At 46.6% G+C, this 13,171-nt stretch overlaps 1 protein-coding gene across 1 annotated transcript in view; it reads right to left on the bottom strand.

Annotated features, from left to right (window-relative positions):
* PHF12 (PHD finger protein 12) overlaps positions 1–13,165 on the bottom strand; it is a 32,134-nt gene extending 18,969 nt beyond the window's left edge. Inside the window, exons 1-2 of the mRNA XM_042026200.1 lie at positions 13,056–13,165; positions 12,550–12,731 (exon numbers count right to left, since the gene is read on the bottom strand). Of these exons, the coding sequence (XP_041882134.1) occupies positions 12,550–12,731; positions 13,056–13,121 (248 nt within the window). The 5' untranslated portion in view covers positions 13,122–13,165. The remainder of the gene's footprint in view (positions 1–12,549; positions 12,732–13,055) is intronic.
* Positions 13,166–13,171: the final 6 nt, after the last annotated feature.

The following is a 13,171-nucleotide window of genomic DNA, read 5'->3' on the forward strand; positions in this document are numbered from 1 at the left end:
TGGCAGCCATTTTGAGGAGGAGTGCAGGGTTTCAGAGGCCTCCGTGTTCCAGGCGCTCCAGAAACGCAGCGCTCTGCATATATGCACTGACATACCTGCAGCTTATGTTTCTCATTTCCTGGAGGGCTTGGATGAACAAGAGATCAGGCTCTAGATGAGAGCATCAAAGCCTCCACTACTGGCTGCTTCACCTCAAATGCTTGGATGAAGCAGTAACTCCCTGCCCCAAACTAATCTTTTGCTAACAGAAGCAGGGAAGGGGGGTGGAAGGAGGAGAGTAACAAATGATCCCCTTGTGCTTGCTGCAGCATAAATCCATGCTGAATCCTAAGGTGCATCCTGCAATAGCTCAGGTTTTACCCCTGCTAGAAAACGAGCTCTTAGATCTGCAGCTACAGCAAGTACGGATTCATCTGGCCCATTCCCCTTTCCCCTCCCAATACCCCAGGGGAAAAAAACCACAGACTTTGATTTGTTCCTAGTGAAATTTCACCCTCTGAAGCTCCCGACGAGCGTGCCTGAACTGCTGGGAACACGTCTGCCCCATTCCGACGTGCGGCGTGCCAGGGATCCACGCGCTGCCAGATGCCTCTGGTTATTTGTTTTAACTGTTACCTCAATCTTATGCATTTTACAATGAAACAATTAATACCACAGTGAACCTTGAGAGACGCCTGGAAGAGTCAGAACAGGTTTCTTCTTCAAGTGTGTATGTTATTGTCCCATTTGCTGTGTTTGAACCATGAAATCCTACATATACTGTACTATTGAAGAAGCATTTTAATGAATGCTGCTACCCAAAGGCCTGTGGAAGGAGGGGAAAGATTCATTTCAGAACAGTAGCGAGGTTTTAGCACTCAGACAAGCCTCCTGAGGTTTTCTGCTCACTGTCAGGGCCTAGCTGCGATAGCAAGTGTATTAAAAGACTGATTCTGCCTCTCCTGGTTAATGAACTGTTCATCAAGGCAGCTCACCATGCTAACAAAGACTGATGAAGGCTGCTCCTGCACTGCTGGCCTCGCAGCAAGCAGAGAGCATTGCCTGGGTCTCAGCAGAAAGCTGGGGAAGCGCTAAAGAATGCTGTTTTAATTGACTAGGTATGACCACATTCTTCAACCTTTTACTGTAAGCATAAAAGAAACTGATTTTTAAATCTGAGCAAGATACTTGATCTTCATAAGCAAGGTAAGAATTAGCACTTTGGCAGGAGCACCACGGCCCTTTTCTCCCTATCTTTCATGGGTTCATTAGCATGCACAGCTCCAGCCACCAGTGTTTGCTGCCAACAGGACCTGGAATTGTACAGCTCCCACTTTATCTTCGGTTACAACACATCTCCTTTCAACTACACACCAGTCAGTTGCGCTTTTCAGTACAATTTCACTAACCCTTCATTTCAGAAAGTTTCCCCTTCTGTCATCAAAGACAAGAGTGGTGGCCACCGCTGTTTACCTGGGGGTTTGGTGTGACCCAAATCAAACCTGCTCAGCAGAACATGTTTCTGCATTTAAGACAAAGACAGGTCTGAAAAACACAGGCTGACTCAAAAACACCTGGAAGACTAAGTCATACAAAGCCTCTGAAAATTAAAGGAGACTGCCTAGTCAAAAACCACTACACTGACTACAAAGTCACTTGCTGTATTATAATATCTGTCTCATGGCTTTTTCTGAAAAAGTTTAGTATCTCCTGAAATTCCTATCAGATGCATTGTCAAGCATTGCTCTGCCATGGTCAGAACGCAATGCTCTATCCCTTAAATAAAACTTAAATGGCTATGACAAAATAAAAAAATCTTCAAGAGCATATTAGGAGTTTTTATCAAGCAAACAATAGCATGAAGGCGCTTAGCTTTTCAATTTCACACTCTGGGGCTCTCATACATCAGATGCCTGTTGTCAAGTCTAAATCCCATAATTACTCCTCACTTTGCTGACCTCAATAAATAGGTAAACAAGCGCTCCAAGGAATGGCACCCTCTCCAATACAAACTGGGCCGTAGCTCTCAACGGATCCAGTTATAAGCAGACCTGAGGTTATTTACACACTGCATTCCTGGCCATCTTGCGTCAAAGGCACGTTGACGCTACTTTTGGACCCACCAGGATACAGCCAGCTACCGGCTGGGATAATGGTGGCAGGAAAACAAACCAGTGCCTGGTGAAGCTTTCTTCAATAACTTGTCTTTCACGTCAGTTGTTTTCAACAACCGGACTTAAATATTTTTTTCTGTGCGGGGGGAAAATAGTAACACCATGAAAAAATGCAGGCAAACACATTTTTCCTTCTCAGGAAACTTAATTAACTGACCAAGCCTCAATGACAGGCTGATAATGAAGGATGCTAGATATGTTTGCCAGTTAAGGGAAGAAGGCTTTCGGCTCTTCTATGGACTCCTATTTATCCCTATGATGGATAGAGCTACAGCTGTTCTACCAGCTTCATAAAGAACAAGGCTCCCTGGCTTCCTACAGCAGAGCCTCAATGGCAGCTAAAACAAACCAGGAAACCAACCTCACTGTCAGGGCATTACAAGAGCCCCATTGAGAAACAGGGAAAGTTGCATCATTTACAAATTCAGCTTTTTGGAACATTTTTACTGCGCCCAAGTTACACACTTCTGCTCACAGCTGCTCCCAAACCCGGCTGGAGGAGGATACCTGGAACTCTGAGCCTCTACCTTAGACAGAATAAAACCACACCAAACAAGCTCACAGCTGCAGCCTGCGGTGAGTTCCCCTCCACTGCAACTCCCTTACCTTCCTCTTGTACTCTTGCATCAACACAGAGCTTCTGAAGACAAAAGTCAGACTCCAAAAGTCAGACTCCAATTACCTTAGAGGTGGTTATTTGGAATACTATCAGCTCCCTCCTCTCCTCCACTGTTATTCCTCAAATTATTCAGTTAAGTCTCCAAGTTCTGCTCATTAACATGGATAAATTGTGACATTCAGCTGTACAAGGAACAATCTTCCCGAAAAAGCCAAAGATTTCTCAAGCACCAATGCAGAGACCACCAAACTTCAGATAAGCCCAGGATAATTTTTTGTTCTTTATGGCCCTCTAAGCATGACCCGACCACATTAAAACTAACAGTTTCAGCAACTTTCTGGCCTCCATTAGGCTCACATTGTTTATAAGTGATACCTATTTTAAGTCAGCAGCACAATTTACATTAACTACAGAGCATCACCCACTATACTTCTACCTGTGGTGCAACAGCTCCTGAGGGAACCTGTGAAGAAAGCTTGATAGCAGCCACCACGGCTTTGTTTACACTGAAGTGAAAGTCTTGAGCATGCACATAAGAAGTTCTAAATTAGTAACATCCAGCAAGCACTCCTGGACACCACCAAACAGGTCAGGACATGATTATTTTGGCTGCCACTATGCATGGAAGGGAACCAAAATGACCGTTTCACAGGTCACCAATTATCCCATCATCTGGAACGCTGCATCTGCTTAGCATGCATCTTTCCAACAGCATGGCCAGAGCTGGAAATAAGGGTTCAGCAAGAGACAGTAAACAGAAGCAGGATTAAAACACCATTATATGGGCGACAGCGAGGAACAAGATGTATCCAAGGAAAAAATAAAGGTACACTACACTGTCTACATGATGCTACAAGAGTGGAGGAAGAGTTCAACTCTTAAAGGTTTAAGTAGCAGCATTGCTGGGTATGCCAGATCCCAAAATTTCCTTCACTGTGTGCTTATTTTTACTATCTAGACCTGCCAGTGTTCAACATTTCAAGGGTTTGGCCAGCAGTCCCAGTCTCTGGCAGCAGCACCACCGTGCTCCTAAGAACCAGGTACCATTTCAGGACTGTATCACAGATTTTGTGAGTATTCTGTGAATTTCAACGCCAATTAACTTATTTATGTGAATCCTTCATGAAACCACTCCTGCTACTCTCATCCTGGGAAGAGAACCTCGTGGAAGCAGGTGTTTATCTACCTTACCTCAGCTCCCTTCCTGCCTTCACTGGGGGTCCTGCCTCTTCCCCATGCCCTCGTGCACAGGCCATCCTGACGTTCATGGAGAATCAGGAAAGTTCCCTCCAAGGCATGAAGTAGAACTTTTCTGCCTCCAACCTGACAAGCAGGAGGGTCCAATAAACTGGATAAGCTGCATGTAAACATGTGATCACCTGATGTAATTAGTTACTTCTATTTATAGAAAGAACCTGGCCCACAGAGACCATTCCCTAGACAACCTGTTAGTTATTACCTTCATTAATGTCCAGCTGACAAAAAAATTAAAGGAAGTATTGTTTTTTAAGATATCAAATTTCCACACATATGTAAACGTATACATATATAAAAATAAATATGCAATAAAAAGTGTATAATACCATTAGTACCGCAGTGAAGTTTTTTGATTATTATTTTTTAATTAGTTTGACTGGTTATGAACTCTGATATTTGAGACATATTTGTCTAGGGAACCATCCAACTTTGGATTTACAAGCAGAAACCATGGAAGTCGATAGGAAGAATTGTTGACTTTGAAAAATGTGGGTCAGACACAGAAATTCAGACATTCTGCACATCCTGACTCCTGTTTCTTTCCCAGGCATCACTCATGCCTGTGCTGCAGACAATAGTAACAATAGCCTGAATTCAATGCCCAGGTTCATTATTAAGTGTTCGGGTCTTTATAGCACCATCTTCTTAACAGATTAGAAGTCATCTTCTCAAAGCAGGATGACACATAGGGCAGCATCAGGGAAAAGAAAGGAGGCTGAGGAACAACACAGCCCTGGTGAGAATCACTTCATCCAATTCTGTCTTTAAAGAACAATAAATGAAGAGACATCTCTGATGGGGGAAAAAAAAAAATCAAAACACAGGTCTGAGAGGTTTCTGAGAAGTGAACACATTCAGCCCCAGCCATACTGAACACGTTCAAAGGAGACAGGGGTGAAAGGACAGCGGCAATAAGGTGGAAAAAAGGAAAGCAGCACATCACAAGAGGATGAAGGGCAGACCCATAAAAGCAAAAGCATGAATTTGTCTTCACACAGGCACAAGTGAACTGTAATTCTGACATCTACATGTGGACTAGGCTTTCCCAAGAATGCTGGGGAAGAGAGAAAAAAGAGCAGAGACAGAAATATCCACCAAAAAAAAAAAAAAAGCCACCGTTAGAGCAGGGCATACATTCTTTTCTGCCTTTTCCAGATCACCTTCATATCTTGCTCCTGTTGCTATTCTAGACAGAGATCACTGGGAAGTTCACATGATGCCGTGCCCAAAGTCAGAGGCTGTACAGGCAGGTGTTTCACACCAATCACTAGTGCTTGCCAGAAATTCAGCATGGGGTTTTCAGCCTGCTAAATTGTATCCTCAGGCCAGTGCTTTCTGCAGGGTTCAAAGTCGGTAATCTCCAGCTCCATCTAGTTTGCTTCCAGTGATCGTGCAGAGCAGACGTCAGCAGAAATGGGTTAGAGTTGGGTTCAGGCACTCGATTCCCCCCAGCTGGCTGAGATGGTCTTTGCCTTTTGTGCTCATGATCTGATACACTAACAGGAAGAATGATTTATACAACTTCTTTTTTTCTCCCCCTTTCATTTTTGGCTATAGGGAGCATTTACTCCATACCCTGGAAAGGTACGTGATTGCATTACAACTGGTATCTGTCAACCCCTTTATTAAAGGGAAGCTACAACACTATTTTTACTCAGCTTACAGAGTTACTGGATACTGCAGTGTTCCTTCGAGGAAGCTGGGCAGACATCTAGCGAGCAGTGGAGCTGGAGACAGCACAAATCGATTACTATAAGAAGGAAAAACCAGCTCTGACAATCTGTGTCACAAAAATCACAGGTCTAGCCAGTAACCTGACGTGGCAAGATGCTTTTTGCTTACACTCACTTCTTTCATACCCCAGTAACAAAGCCATGTTATATCCCCAGATACATTTGCATTTTCACAAGTCCAAGAGAACTTCCTGACTGGTTTAAAAAAAACAAAACGGGTACATCCTTCTCACATGATTTATATTCCAACAGACAGCACTTCCTAAATATTCAGCCTGTCACACTTGCTTTCAGGGAGATACACCTCTTTCCTACTCTGGAAGTAACTGCTCCCTTTCCGCGCAGCAGATTCCTGCTATTTGTTACTGACTCAAGGATTAAGAAAGGCTGCAGAGCACAGGAAAAACTCAAGAACCTGATACCTGCCAGTGAGTCAGTCTATCAACAAAAGCAGTTTCACATCCACTGGTGTGGGTCAATAAACGGAAGAATTTTTGTTAGTCTTGAAAAACTGTTTCAGTATCGATGCTACAACTGAAATTTCAAATTGACTCTGTCTTACACAGGGAAACAGGAGCCCTGCTCTCCTGCAGATGTTCCTCACACCACCACAACAGAACCTACAACCCAAAAAAGGCCCTTTTTGGGAGGGGGGAGAATAATGCATGTTTGGTCCTGATTCTTACTAAAAATACACGGTTCTGTCACTGACAACTGCACAGAGGCACTCCCCACCCCGGGGTGTCCTTCACACCCGTGGTAAGAGAAGTACAGCCGGATGTTAGGCATGCCAATTACCACTGCTTCTCTTTTACTACCCCACCTAAAACAACACTGAGAAATGGAAAGAGAGAGAGGGAAGAATTATGAGCTTTATAAGATCTTGTGTAATAAACACAGTAGTCCTCCATTCCCAACTATCAGATCTGCTGGCGGCAGTACAATCTTAACAACACTGAGCTTGTATGTGATAAAAAGACAAGTCGAGCTAAAAGAAGGTGAATATATTTACAAGATAGTGCCAAGATCTCCATAACAAACAGTCATTAGCAGATTAGTATTATGAATCTAATCCAATTAAGAATTTCCTTTGCAAATGCCTGGAGGAGCTGGAATTCCTCCGGGAAGACCTTTCCATGTTGTGAAAGGCTCCCGTGAGTCATGCCTGCAGGCTGACATACCAGGAAAGACCAGCTCTGGAGCAGCAGGAACAAAGCAGTGAACCCCACCTCGAAGCAAACCGCTGCAGCCTCCTGATCCTGAGGAGTCAAGTCAAAAATGGATCCCACAGCAGCACCGAAAAAAAGACTTCTTGGTTCCACAAGTCGTGGTCAGCAGAAAACTGGCACTTTCCTAAACCAAGGTACTAAACCACAGAGAATTTTCCTTGTTCACAGTCTCCCGCTGTGCCATTTTAAACAGCTTTGGAACAATGCGGGTGTTTGATGTAACACCAGTCCACGCAGCAGCCATGTCTGAAGGCAAAGCCTAAGTTAAGCAGTTAAACATCCCCCTCCTCGACTTCGAATCCTTGACTTTAGAATCCCAAAGCCATGCTTCTACCACTCCACACTGACGTTGGGAACTGCAGCAGAGACCCACAGCTCAATCCAAATCCCCAGTTCTTGCCCACACTGCAAAATCTGCTCATGCTCAGTTTAACATCCACACGCACAGGTGAGAATGGTGGTTTCAAAGTCACCCAATCACGAGTTCATCAAATTCTTACTGTGAATGATTTGCTGAAGCCCTCAGCTGAAGTCCATAGATTTAGGCTGACCTTATCTGCCTTTGCACAGAGAGATTTAGGACAAAATAAGGAGAGTGAAAAATCTCATTGGTACAACTTGGCTGAGCAGAGCTGCCAAGACTGATCATGTTACCACATCTGCAGGCACACACGCAGTGACCCTCCCCTCCCAGAAACCCAGCCACGGCAATCACTTCCTCCTGCCTCAGGATCCAGGCTAGGCTAGCCCCAAGGCTCCCAAAATATCAGAACCAGAGATACATAAAAACGAAAGTTGGGGTTTTTTTAAAAGCACATACTTAAACCAGTATTTTTTTAACACAGTATCAGTTAAGATAGATACATTTAAATGTTGGGAACAGAACAGCTTACTCTGACCTTCAATATGCAATTGCATAAACATTAAAGTAGGGGTTTGCCGGTCATTTACTGTTAAAAAAACCCAAACAAACAGAAAGCCTCAAAAACTTTCTGCACTTAAAACTACAAGCTTTTTTGAAGCTGTGATGTAATTCGATGTACTGAAACCCTGCTCCTAGCCACTATTAGGTAGGAAGTTTGCCTCTCCAGCACCTTCCTGGACATCCTGCTACTCCTTGCAGCACGAGATGCCTAAAACCATTCTAAGATTCACCTGAACCACCCGAGGCAGCCCAAGATAACCACTAAAGGAAGGATTAACAGACAATAGACTGGCCATTGTTTTGCCCCGCTCACAGACTGCATATTCATGTAAAAACCCAAAGCTAGAACAAATGCAAAGATAAAGCAGGGCATTTTAGACCGAATAAGGTGGGGAAAGAGTTATTGATGTCCTACCAGCCAAACACAACTTTTTTCCATTCGAAGCACTAAAACAATGCGACTCATAGAAAATACCCATAACTCTGGTTTAACCTTCTCTGCTGCACTTTGCAGCTCTGTTACTCCTATTCTTCGACACCAGCACTTGGGTGAAGACTGCCAAATCGGAGGGGAAATGAGCCAAACACTGCAAATATAAACACAAGGAGGTGTTGCAAAAAGTCTGATGGAGGTAGCAGGCCCCGGTATGGACACAGTGCATTTCTTCCAGCACGGCAGTGAGGAACCCCCAGCTAGGAGGAACGTTTTTGCTGGGCAGTGCCACAAAACTGGTACTGTCTGTTTACGTAACTGGTCAGCTTTAGGAGACTGAGGTCACTCTGCCATGCCAGCAGAGCTGCACAGCCAGCGGCGTGAGATTTTACAAGAGGGACTTGAACCGCAGCATTCAGCGAGGTTTGTGCTTTTGGGCTCCTCCAACCAGAAACTCAGGCAGGGAGACTTTTAAAAAAATAAAAGGAGAGAGAAAAAAAAACAAACACAAAACTGTTCTGTGTTGGTTCTCCCTCCTGTTGTCGCTCCCCTCCCCCAGCTTGTTAACTAAACTTTTCCTCTCCCGGGGATCTTTCTAATCCTTGGTAATGAATTTGCAACATCAGTCACTTTGCAAACCCGCTTCAATGTGAATCAAGTTTACTACAAGCTCAAGAAAACACAGGGAATTCTAACAATCACATTGCCAGGAGGAGGATATAAATGGGAAAGAATAGAAGTAGCACTGGAAAATTGGTTTTCAATCATGTAAAGAAGGAGCGTGCACCATCCCTGGGGGCCTGGGCTAAGGCAGAACATCAGGATGGAAATGCATTCTGCACTGTTACCCAAAGCAGCAGATTATGGGCAAACAGCAGAACCAAACACAAACTTCAGAGCTAAAAATTCCATGTTCTGTTTTCAAGAATTACTAGGGACCCGAAAATCCTCAATCTGTAAATTCGAACCTGAAGAGAGTCACCTGACTGTGATATTCATCCAAGTATGTTGAAACGAAGTATCTGGCAGGGATTTCACACTTTCCTGTACCCCTCCCACCAGGCCAGTTTATCTGCAGCCAGGCTGGAATCCTCTGGACCCATGGACTCTCACAGCACCTATAGCAGCTTTACACTGAACTAGTGATTCCAAAACAGAGTTGTGGGAAGAGCTGACACCCCGACAGATGAATTGGGAAGTCACTTCCACCCACATTAATTCAGGAGAGCAGTTGTTCCATGGTGTAACAACAAAACTTGTTATTTACCACCTCGGATGTGTAATACTATCAGACTTGGAAAGTTTTGGAAGTTTTGGCCAAGTGCTTTCTGTTTCCCGCAGAGGACAACGGGTGTAAGTGCTAAACTGAAGTTAAGGCAAACTGCTGAAATTTGAGGGTCACACACTTACCTAGCAAAGCCAACTTTCTCACTACAGGCTTAAGCAACATGATAGAGAAGACCCTTCTCTACACAGGAAGGAGCAACACGAGTTCCCAGGAAGCTGAGCTGGGTTTGCCTCCAGCTAACTGCATGACTTGTGCCAATCATACCTCTGAAAATCCCTTTCTTTTGTAATATGGCCTCTTCTATATAGCTGTAATCAACTGACCACAAACCCTAGACCAATTAAAAGCTACTTTTTAATTTCTGTTATGCTAAATTGATAATAAATTCGACCTGGTACTAAAGCTTACAATAAATATTCAGAGAACAGGTAAGCTGTCACCACAAATCACTTAGAGTGCCCCAGCAGTGCTATTCAAATGACTTAAACCAAGCCTTGCATTACAGCTGCTATTCTTTAAATAAAAAAAGGAGGCAGAAAGGAAGTTGCAAGCGCTGTCTTTATGCCTAAGTTTATATCCAGAACGGAAGTTTACTTTAAGCAAGATGTAGGAGGTAAAGGGAAGACACATGAAAACAAAACCTGAGCATCCCTTTGAGACAACCTGAGTCACCTGAAGGCCATGGCCAAGGGTCCAGCAAAGGTCCTAGAAGAAGGAGGCAGAACCAGGCCCAAGCTGGAGGCCTTCAGACAAAGCTTTTCCACACTGTGCCACCTCCCACAGCAGGATCTGGGCTACTGTCAAAGGGATCGCTTGAGAAACCCCAGAAGAGGCAACAAACAGAGTGAAAGAGAGTATTTAGAATTGCCCCTTTCATTTCTGTTCTAAACAGTGACTAGTTAACCAAAGATACATATTTTTTATATAATATTTTTATATAAAATTTTTACATAACTATAATGCAACTAACTCAGGTACAGTGAAAGCTTTCCAGGTATCTGATTTACCTGATTGTTTCTCACTTGCTAACTACAAAAAACTCACCAAATTAAGCCATGAAATTTAGGCATGCACGTAGTGGTCTCATTTATGGTCAGGTTTAAATAGGATTCAGAGTCAACCAGGACACTCTACAGCCTTAGTGACAGCTCTTCCCTCCCAAAATGAGAAGTTTTAGCCATTGCTCCAGCCTCGCTAAGAGAAGGCTCAGGATGTGTTCAGCGGCATCCGAAAGCAACTACGCCCGGCAGAAGGAAAAAACCACCCTTAAATTAAAGCTCATCAAGGACACTGGATGAAAAATAATGATAATTACTAACCTCCTAGTAAATATTAGAGGATCTGCACTACCACCAGTAGCACTTCCTCAGGGTAGGAGGGATGATGTCATGGCTGCATGCTACAGCATTGTCGGGTTTGCCTGGCTACACGCTGCTGCTAACGGGACACTCCCTACACAAGTGTGACCGAACACTCAGCTTTCCTGCTATCAGCAACCAGTTTAGTAAGTGTTCAGAGACCCTCAATTAGCATAGAAATGCAGAATAGCCAGCAAGCAAATGAAAATCAGAGAAAAGAAAAAAAAAAAAGAAAAAAAACAACAGAAGAGGAAAAAAAAAAGCGCAGAGGAGACAGCTGTAACAGGGTGGCAAACAAAGCTCCAAAGCATGAAAGAGAGAAAGGAATGTGGTTAAAAATCTCCCCTAAGGAAGAATACTCTGTACTCCCAAGCTCCAGCTGTTTGACTTGCCCCACTCCCTCCTCCACTCCATTATCCACTCTGGCTGTGCTAATTTAACACAAACCGCCCGCCTGTGTCAACTGTTGAAAGGGGGGATTTCGGCAAAGTGGCCTCGGATGCATCCAAGCTCTGGGTGCAGAAAAGGAAAAACTTTGGGGCGGAAAGTTGAGGCGCTTTTGGCGTGGTGTCGCTTTGTGCCGGGAGAGCTTGGGAAGCTGCGAGGGAAGGCAGCAAGAGCCCATCCTGCTGCAGCCTCCAGCACCTCGAGCTCTGCCACCGCTTCCACACGCACTTCGACTCCCAGCCGGCAGCCAGATTTGCATGCAGAAAGCTCTGCCTTCATCAACGAAGCCACAGAGCTCCCAGCAAGAGCACCCGACAGCCCCCCAGTTCACGGCAGACACCCCCACGGATGAGACAAGCAGGTCGGAAGAGCAAGGAGGACGGGAAAAAAGGAGGGAAAGGAATAAACCCGGCCAACGTTAAAGTCTGGAGGCCTGGATTTCCATGGGGAAGGTATTTTCACGTTTGAGATACTGTGGGGAGCGCTGCAAGGGTTTGGAAGTCATATATGCAGCCAAAATGGCGCTGAGAATAAAAATATAATTTAAAGGAAGGTCGCCATATTGTAAACAGTGAGGCAGGGAGACACAGAGACAGCAACCTCCATTATTCCCAGCAGCTGCAGCAGCACGGAAGCACTGGGAACGTCAGGCCTGGTGCGGAGACGCCACCAGGGCTTCCCCCTCTCCAGCCAGGGCCCTCCGGAGGGTCCCCCTCAAGCCAGGCACCCTTGGAGAGCGGTGAGGAGGGGAAGTTTCCCGCTGGGGGGGGGGGGAGGAAGGCCGGGCAGGGGCAGCACCAAGGCAGCCAGGCCGCGCAGCCAGCGGCCTCGCTCCTCCTCCAGGCCTCTCGCCTGCTGCTCAGCACAAAAAGAAAGGAGGAGGGTGGACCCCCAACCCTCCAGAATGCAGCCAGGGGAGGGTTCACCTCGGCCGCTGTGGATTAGTCTCAGCACGGATAGACCCGAGTAGGGTTTGCACCTCCTTTTTGTTCCTGTCTGCTCCAGCCGGCCCCACGTCCTCCCCTCCCCGGGACCTAACGGGAAGCGGGAGCGACCGGAGGGAACGTGCTCTGGGCAGATCCGGAGGGAGAGAGCGCCAAGCCTTACCAGCACTGGAGGTGGAAAGCGGCGGGGCAGTGATCGCAGCACAGCAGATCCCCTCCTTCCTTGCAGCTATCGCAGCTATCGTGGTTAGTGGCCCTGCCACTTCGCCTGGGCTCCTTCTCGGGCCTCCTGCTCTTCTTCTCCCCATCTTCGCTCTTGGGGGGAGCCAGGAGGGCCTGGATTTGCTGCACATGCACACACAGACAGAGCGGGCTCTGAGGGGCTGCACGGACCCTGACCCAGCGCCCTTCTCCCCGTGCCCGCCGGGGGGACAGCGGCCCCGGGCCCTCCGGGAAGGGATCGGCGGGGGGACAGAGCCCCGGCCGAGCCCGCCCCGCCCGCCCCGTGTCCGGCAGGGCCTCTCCGGGGGCCGGGCGAGCTGCCTCCGTCCCTCCGCACTTCCTTGTAAGGCCACGGGGCTCCGGGGTGGGGGGGGGTCCCTCGCCATCTTGCAGCCCCACTGCCTCCCCGGTCCGGCCCCCCCGCCGCCGCCGCGTCCCGGGCCTCACCTCCATCAGCCCCCCGGAGGTGTCCAGGTCGTAGACGATCGTCTTGGTCTCCATCTTCTCCCACATTCATCCAGCCCGGGAGCGGCCCCGAGAGCCCCCCCCGGCGAGAGGGAGCG

The sequence above is a fragment of the Corvus kubaryi genome, unplaced genomic scaffold (genome assembly GCF_017639235.1).
Source record: "Corvus kubaryi isolate FWS band 111438036 unplaced genomic scaffold, C.kubaryi_AGA036_p1.0 37284, whole genome shotgun sequence".
Taxonomy (NCBI): Eukaryota; Metazoa; Chordata; class Aves; order Passeriformes; family Corvidae; genus Corvus; species Corvus kubaryi.